Here is a 9,029-nt window from a genome sequence, read left to right as displayed (position 1 = left end):
TGATATCTCATTAGAGTTGTGATTTGTATTTCCCTGATGATGAATGAAGGTGAAAATCTTTTCATGTGTCTGTTGGCCATCTGTTCGTCTCCTTCAGAGAAATGTCTGTTCATATCTTTTGCCCAATTTATAATTGGATTATTTGTTTTGAGGGTATTGAGTTTTATAAGTTCTTTACGTATTTTGGATACCAACCCTTTATCAGATATTTCAATTGCAAATATCTTTTCCTATTCTGTAGGTTGCCTTTTAGTTTTGTTGATTATATTCTTCATCATGCAAAAGTTTTTATTTTGATGTAGTCCGAATAGTTTATTTTTGCTTTTGTTTCCCTTGTTTCAGGAGACATCAAGTAAGAAGTTGCTATGGCCAATGTCAAAGAGATTATTTCTTGAGTTCTTTTCTAGGATTTCTATGGTTTCAGGTCTCACATTAGGTCTTTAATCAATTTTTGAATTTATTTTTGTGTATGGTATAAGAAAGTGGTCCAGTTTCATTCTTTGGTATGTAGCTGTCCAGTTTTCCCAGCATCATTTGTTGAAGAGAGTCTCCTTTTCTCATTGGATATGATATTCTTTCCTGCTTTGTCGAAGATTTGTTGACCATATTGTTGTGGGTTGATTTCTGGGTTTTCTATTCTGTTCTATTGATTTGTGTGTCTACCTTTGTGCCATTACCATATTGTTTAGATTACTATAGCTTTGAAATATAACTTGAAGTCTGGAATTATGATACCTTCAGCTTTGCTTTTCTTTTTCAAGATTGCTTTGGCTATTCAGGGTCTTTTGTGGTTCCATACAAACGTTTGGATTGTTTATTCTAGCTCTGTGAGAAATGCTGGTAGTATTTTTATAGGGATTGCATTGAATATTTAGATTGCCTTTGGTAGTATAGACATTATAGAACAATATTTGCTCTTCCAATCCATAAACATGGAATGTTTCCCATTTCTTTGTGTTGTCTTCAATTTCTTTCATCCCTGTTTTATAATTTTTAGAGTATGAGTCTTTCACTTCTTAGTTAGGTTTATTCCTAGATATCTTATTATTTTTGGTGCAATTGCAAAAGGGATTTTTAAAAATTTCTCTTTCTGCTGCTTCATTATTGCTGTATAAAAATGCAACAGATTTCTGTATGTTGATTTTGTATCCTATTTTACTGAATTCATTGATCAGTTTTAGCAGTTTTTGGGTGGTCTTTCAGGTTTCCTATAGAGAATCATGTCACCTATAAATAGTGAAAGTTTTACTTCTTCCTTACTGATTTGGATGCATTTTATTTCTTTTTGTTGTACTAGGACTTCCAGTACTATGTTGGTTGAGAAAAAGTGAAGGTGGCCATCCTAGTCTTGTTCCTGATCTTAGGGGAAAAGCTCTCAGTTTTTTCCCCATTGAGGATGATGTAGTTGTGTGTTTTTCATTTAGGTCCTTTATTGTGTTGATGTATGTTCCCTATAAACTTACTTTGTTAAGGGTTTTATCATGAATGGATTGTCAAATGCTTTATCTGTGTCTTTTGAAATGATCATATGATTCTTATACTTTCTCTTATTGATGTGATATATCATGTTAATTGATTTGCAAATACTGAACCACCCTTGCAACCCAGAACTAATCCCTTTTGATCATGGTGAATGATTTTATATATATATATATATATATAGTTGGATTTGGTTTGCTAGAATTTTGTTGAGAATATTTGCATCTATGTACATGAAGGATAATGTCCTGTAGCTCTCTTTTTTTAGTACTGTCTTTATCTGGTTTTGGAATCAGAGTAATGCTGGCCTCAGAGAATGAATCTGAAAGTTTTCCTTCCATTTCTATTTTTTGGAATAGTTTGAGAAGAATAGGTATTAACTCTTCTTTAAACATTTGGTAGAATTCACCTGTGAAGCCATTTGGTCCTGGACTTTTGTTTATTGGGAGTTTTTTGATTCCTGATTCAATTACTTTGCTGGTTATCAATCTGTTCAAAATTTCTATTTCTTCCTGTTTCAGTTTTGGTAGTTTATATGTTCCTAGGAATTTATTCATTTCTTCTAGGTTGTCCAGTTTGTTGGCATATCATTTTTCATAAAATTATCTTATAATTATTTGTATTTCTGTGGTGTTGGTTGCTATTTCTTCTTTCTCATTTGTGATTTATTTGAGCCTTTTTCTTTCTTCATAAATTTGGTGAGAGACTTATAAATATTCTTGATTTTTTTTTTCAAAGAACAGCTCCTGGTTTCATTGATCTGTTCTATTGTTTTTCCAGTTTCTATATCACTTCTGTTCTAGTTTTTATTATTTTCTTTTCCTGATTTTAGATTTTGTTTGTTAATCTTTTTGTATCTCCTGTAAGGATAGGTTGTTTGAGATTTTCTTGCCTTTTGAGGTATTGCTGTATTGCTATAAACTTCTCTCTTAGAACCGCTCGTGCTGCATCCCAAAGGTTTTGGACCATTGTGTTTTCATTTTCATTTGCTTCCATTTATTTTTTTATTTCTTCTTTTATTTCCTGATTCACCTATTGATTGTTAATAGGGTTTTACTTAATCTCCAAGTGTTTGTGGTTTTTCAAGATTTTTTTCTTGTGGTTGACTTGTAGTTTCATAGTTTTGTGGTCAGAAAAGATGCATAGTATGACTTCAATATTCTTGAATTTGTTGAAGCTTGTTTTTTGGGCTAATATGTGATCTCTTCTGGAGAAAGTTCCATGTGAACTTGCAAGGAATGTGTGGTCTGCTGTTTGAGAATGGAACGTTCTGTATATATCTGTTAAATCTATCTGTTCCCATGTGTCATTCAAAGCCATTGTTTCCTTGCTGATTTTCTGTTTAGACGATCTATCCATTGATGGGAGATGTTAAAATCCTCTCCTATTATTATATTATTATTGATTAGTTCCTTTGTGTTTGTTATTAATTGTTTTATATATTTGGGTGCTTCTATACTGGTTGCATAAGTATTTACAATGATTACATATTCTTGTTGGATTGTCTGCTCTATCATTCTATAAAGTACTGCTTTGTCTTTTGTTACAATCTTTGTTTTAAAGTCTATTTTGTCTGATATAAGCATTGGTACTCTGCCTTTCTTTTGATCTCCATTTGCATGATAAATGTTTCACCATCCCCTTAATTTCAAATGCAAGTATCTTTAGATCTAAAATGAATCTCTTGTAAGCCACACGTAGGGGGATCTTTCTTTTTTTTAATCCATTCTGTCACCTATGTTTTTTTTTTTTTTTTCACCTATGTCTTTTGATTGGAGTATTTAGTTCATTTACATTCAAAGTAATTATTGATAGATATATTTATTGTCATTTTATTATTTGTTTTCTGGTTGTTTCTGGATATTTTCTCTGATCCTTTCCTGTCTTTCCTCTTTCATGGTTTGCTGATTTTCTTTAGTGATATATTTGGATTTCTTTCTCTTTATCCTTTGCATACTTATTAGTTTTGATTTATGGTTACCATTATGTTTGTATATAATCTCTTTTGCATAATATAGTCTATATTAAATTGATGGTGTTTAAGTTTGAACCCATTCTTTACTCCTTTCCTTCCTGTTTTAGGTATGTATTTTATATCCTTTTATTTTGTGAGTTGACTGATTTTTTGCAGAAATATTCATTTTTACTGCTTTTGTGTTTCCTACCTTTATACTGCCCCTTTTGGCCTCTCCCTTTCACTCAGAGTCCCCTTTAATATTTCTTGCCAGGTCGTTTAGTGTTCATGAACCCTTTTGGTTTTGTTTGTTGAGGGAAATTCTTTATCTCTTCTTCTATTCTGAATATTGGCCTTGCTGGTAGAATATTCTTGGCTGCAAAATTTTCCCATTCAGCACTTTGAATATATCATGCCCCTCTCTTTTGGCTTGCAGTTTCTGTGGAAAAATCTCCTACTAGCTTTAGGGATTTTCCCTTGTAAGTTACTGTCTTCTTTTGTCCTGCTGCTTTCAAAATCTTTTCTTGGTTACTACAATTTGCCTATTTATTTTTTCTTTTTATTTATTTATTTTATTATTTTTTTTTATTTTGCCAATTTAATTACAACTATGTCTTGGTCTGCTTTTGTTGATTTTGATGGGTGTTCTCTGTGCCTCCATGGTCTGGATATCTGTTTCCTTCTCCAGGTTTGGGAAATTTTAAACTATTATTTATTCAAATAAAATTTCTGCTCCCTTTTCTCTCTCTTCTTCTGAGATTCCTATAATATGAATATTATTACATTTGATGGAGTCACTGTGATCCCTAAGCTTATTCTCATTTTGCATAATTCTGTTTTCTCTTTTTTGTTCAACTTCATTGCTTTTCATTTCTGTCTTCCAGGCACTAATTTGTTACTTTGCTTCTTCCCTCCTGCTGTTCATTCCATCAGGTGCATTTCTCATTTCGTTTTATTGAGCCCTTTATCTCTACTATGTTATTCCTTATCTCTGTGTTAAGAGTCTCACTCATTTCTTCCATTCTTTTCTCAGGTTCAGTGCATATCCTTTTAATCATTGCTTTTAATTCTCTATCAGCCATTACTTCTATCTGTTTTTGCTTAGGTCTGGCTATGGCTTGTATTATCCTTTACACTTTGGATAAATTTCTCGGTCTCCTCATTTTGCCCACATCTCTGTTTCTCTACTTTAAGAAAGTCAGCAATATCTCCTGCTTTTGAAAGTAGTGACTTCATGGTGAAGAGGTCCTGAAGTGCCTTGCAGTGCAGTGTCCCCTGTTCACTAGAACCTGGCACTTCAGTAGAGTATCCTGTGTGTGTTGCTTATGCCCTGCTGTTGTGTCTGAATCACTTTTCCTTTCAGTGCAGTTGTCTGCTCTGCCTTTCTGCCTCTTGTAGGCTGGTACTCAAATATTTTCAATGAATAGATTTAGAGTCCTTTACATGTTATATGGTTATGTAGATGATCATATATAAGAGCTTAAGTTACTTTTTAATTTATTCACAGTGAAGCATTAAAAAAAGCAAAAGTTAAACTTTTTTTTTTTAGTCACTTAAATGGCACACACTAAAAGAGAACTCCTATTTGATTCTCTTAAAGAATGTGGCATAATGCTGTGAATTGTACTTATTTTTCAGGTGGAAATCTGAAGTATTGTCTACTCAGGTCATGATGGATATGGAAGTAGCTTCAGAATTAAGGGAAATTCTTGATGTGCAAAGAGAAGAGGATTTGATCAGAGGGGAAAGTTCCAGAGTTTGACATTTTGGAGTTAAGGGGTAATGAAATTTAAAATGTGATCATGCCTGTAGTAGGGTGAAATCTAGTGATGATTAATTGATTGACATTGAAAAGAAACTACAAAGAAGTTTCTTCCAAAAATTGGATTTAAGAATTTCAGGCATTTATCCTTTGTTTTTCTGATAGAAAACCTGGGCTTATTAATTTCCTCAATAAATAGGATTATAAGTCAGAATGTAGGTACATATATTTAATTCAAGCTTAAAAATTTGTTAGAGATATAGCTAGGTCTTGAATTAATTGATGAATCTTATTTATTATTGTATCGGAAACTACAGTAATAGTGTTGCCTTTAACTGTAGGTACACAATTAAAAAATGTGAACACATATTTGATTTAAAAGATAAATTAAAAAGAAATGTTCTGGTATTATTTTATATATTGAATTTTACACAATAAATTGACATTTTATTAAGAAGATAAGATTCTAAGCAAAGAATGAAACACAAGTGGAGAATATATAACTATAAAGACTAGTTTTTATATCTTTATGTTGTGTCCTTGGTACACTAAGCTATCTTTGACAACAAAAATGTCCTGCTCTTGTGATAGAGAGGCCCAGGAATGGAAAAAGATATAAGTAGCTATTGAATAATGCATTGGTTGATAGAAATGGTCAAATTATACAGTTTCCTAGTGGGTACCATTTTTCTTCATTGAGAGGGACACTATAAAGTTGGATGTTAATTGCTCCCACAAATACAGTTTTGCTCTTCACGATAAGCATTAAGACATGTCCTCGGAGCTCTGTGACTTCATTATACACCACCTAAAAAAGGATAGAATAATGAAAATATAAATCAGATATACTTAAATGCACATTTAAAAATACTTTTTTAATAAAAATATTTAGCTGTTAATATCATTTAGCTTGGAATAGATTGGTTAATATAGAATCTTTCATTTCTAACTCTAATTCTGGAAAGCTAAAGTTTCTGCTAACATAATGGAGTTTGATCACAGAATATTTCTCTAAGAAGCTTAGAATTTATTCTGATTCCATTAATAATCATCCATCCCACATTTAATATGACTGTGAATTATTCTCTAGGAAGAAATTTAAATACCCATCACCTTTTAACTGTCCTTGAATTTATTGTGCACCATGGGACCTTGAACACTATCTCTTTTTGTTGAAGGCTAATGAGGAGAGTAGATTTCCTTATGTTAATTCAGTGCAGTATAACAATATTTCCATCTACATCTGAAGAATTCATTCTGTGCTTACTTTATTTAAAATGGTTTAATTTTTAATTATAAAAACACATGCTTATTAAATATGAAAAAAAAAGAAAGGAAAATCTGTATTTCCACCCCTGGGAGATAATTATAGTTAACATTTCAGTGTTCTTTTTGTTTTACATATATAATTACTTTTTAAGAATCTGAGCTGTAATTTTGCTATATGTAGAGTTTTGTGTCTTGCTCTTTTTCACTTGCTAGGCATGTAAGTAACTAGTTTCTAAAAAGGGATCTGTTCAACTGTGTTTTATAATACCCAGGAAGTAAGTCATGGGCATTACCACTGGGTGCCTACAGTAGTAAAGAAACTTCAAAAGTGTAGTACTATCAAGAAATTAGTTACCCATTATGAAGGGAGGGGAGAGCTGTGTATAAATCCAACATGGTTGCCAGGGAAACTACTTAGAACACATTTAGAAAGGAGTTTCATATGCGGCTACAAACTTGCTTGCTTTTTATAGCCAACCTACAAGACAGAAAGAAGAGTTCTCTATATATGTAAAAAAGAAGCAGAGGAAAAACTTGAGAGGGAAGCCCTTTGAGTCAGTTGGGAGGCTCCTTAGTGTATAGGATATGGTTTCTGGTCCATTGCATTGCATCTGTCTGGTATTTATGAACACACAAAGTTATCGGTGAAATTCCATTCAAAATCAGTCTGATAGCTCCTCTGAACAATGATTTACTTATCAAGTAAATAACAATTCAATCAAGAGACATGAGATGCTATATGCCATGTGAATGCAATCTACCCTGCTTCATGTGACAGCTCCTGGCTACCTCCTCTTCTAACATCCTACTCTCATTCCAGACAGAAGATGATCTTTTCAGGATCTTTTCAGTTTCTTAGGAATACTGATTCAAATTATTCCATTTTATTTATTGAGTTCCTCTGGGATAGTAGAAGATTTTAAGGGCTGCCTTAAAAATCTCAAAGCCCTACCACTTTAATTCATCTTCTTTAACAGCAACAGGATTCTCAGTATGGACTCTGAGTCACATCTCTTCCTGGACTCTTTTTTTTTTTTTTTTTTAGATTTTATTTATTCACTTATGAGACACACACACACACACACACACACACACACAGAGAGGCAGAGACACAGGCAGAGAGAGAAGCAGGCTCCATGCAGGGAGCCCGACACGGGACTCGATCCTGTGACTCCAGAATCACTCCCCGGGCAGAAGGCAGGCGCTAAACCGCTGAGCCACCCAGGAATCCCCTCCTCCTGAACTCTTATCTTTCCAAGACTTCAGAGTAAGTTCCTTTTCCTTTTCTGTACAGTGGCTATTTTGAACTATCTAAAATACCCTCCATTTTCCTTCACACACACTTTCAGCAGACAAACTCATTTATTTTACAGAGTAAATAGATGAAGGGGTCCTCAAAGTGTTACTGTACATGAAGGAGAAAAATGGAATAACTCTAAGCATTAGGATTTTGTGAAAGTCTGGCTTAAGAACTCTGTGAATCATATAAGTAAGATCAAAAGATATAAATTTCTCTGACACATAATAATTTATATTTATATGATTCTATTGTTAACTATATGTTTTCTCATTTGCATAATGGTGATAATAATATTTGCCTTTTAGCACTGTGGGGAAGAATAAGCGAGATAATGAATGTAAGTCTTACTGCAAAGCCTGGTACATATTGAACGCTAATAAATTATAGCTGAAAAAGATCCATCAAATACACAAAGAACAGCTGTTTCTTGGTATTTTGGATTAGTTGTCTGGGGAAAACAGTTCCAGACAGAATTGAATCTCTTTGGTTTTTAGCAAGCTGAAATTCTCAAGAAATGACTTTAAGAATTAATTGCCTTTTGGTTAAAATACAAACATTTGAACTCCAGAAGTTATATTACCTTATAGATTTCTTTCCCTGTGCTTTGTTATGCAAAAATTATTTTATAAAAAGTAACTGAAGTGTTATAGACAGGTAATCATTGCACATAATAGATGATATATATTTTAATTGCTTTACTGCATCCATAACATTGTTTAAAAAAGTTAGCACTCTTACTTGTGATGAGCACTGAGTGATGTAAAGAAGTGTTGACTCACTATATTGTACACCTGAAACTAATCCCACATTGTATGTTAACTAGAATTTAAACAACAATTTTCTAAAAATAAGTAAAAAAGAAAAAAAGCACTCTTTTCTTATTGTGCAATGAATAATTAGTGGGTAATGCTAAAGAAGTACACAAATGATTATATTCTTTGAGACTTTTTCACCAAAGGCTTTAATATGTATTCTGTTGTCACATAAATAGAACCAAAATGCACAGCTCTTTCAATTTCACTTTATAATACTTTTTACCCATAGACATGCACCAAGTTCATTGCCTTCTGATAAATACTGAACTCGTAGGTTTGAAATTATTACATCAAACAGAAAAAACTTTAGGGTACTTAACATCTGTTAACTTGGATATAAGCACTCATTGCATGCTATTTGACATGAGGGTATAGTAAATAATTCTAGAGTGTATTTAGTGTATTTAGAGTGACTTCAGTGGAAGGCTAATAACATGGAAACTGGAATGT

General features: G+C 32.7%; 1 protein-coding gene across 2 annotated transcripts in view; it reads right to left on the bottom strand.

Annotated features, from left to right (window-relative positions):
* Positions 1–5,525: 5,525 nt before the first annotated feature.
* PIK3C2G (phosphatidylinositol-4-phosphate 3-kinase catalytic subunit type 2 gamma) overlaps positions 5,526–9,029 on the bottom strand; it is a 373,997-nt gene continuing 370,493 nt past the window's right edge. For both annotated transcript variants that reach the window (XM_041735425.1, XM_041735426.1), the window contains one exon: positions 5,526–6,003. In XM_041735425.1, coding sequence (XP_041591359.1) covers positions 5,851–6,003 — 153 coding nt within the window. In that variant the 3' untranslated portion in view covers positions 5,526–5,850. The remainder of the gene's footprint in view (positions 6,004–9,029) is intronic.

Source organism: Vulpes lagopus, chromosome 21 (assembly GCF_018345385.1).
Source record: "Vulpes lagopus strain Blue_001 chromosome 21, ASM1834538v1, whole genome shotgun sequence".
In the NCBI taxonomy this organism is placed as follows: domain Eukaryota; kingdom Metazoa; phylum Chordata; class Mammalia; order Carnivora; family Canidae; genus Vulpes; species Vulpes lagopus.
The sequence above is the reverse complement of the archived record's forward strand: the minus strand, read 5'-3'. Positions and strand labels throughout refer to the sequence as shown.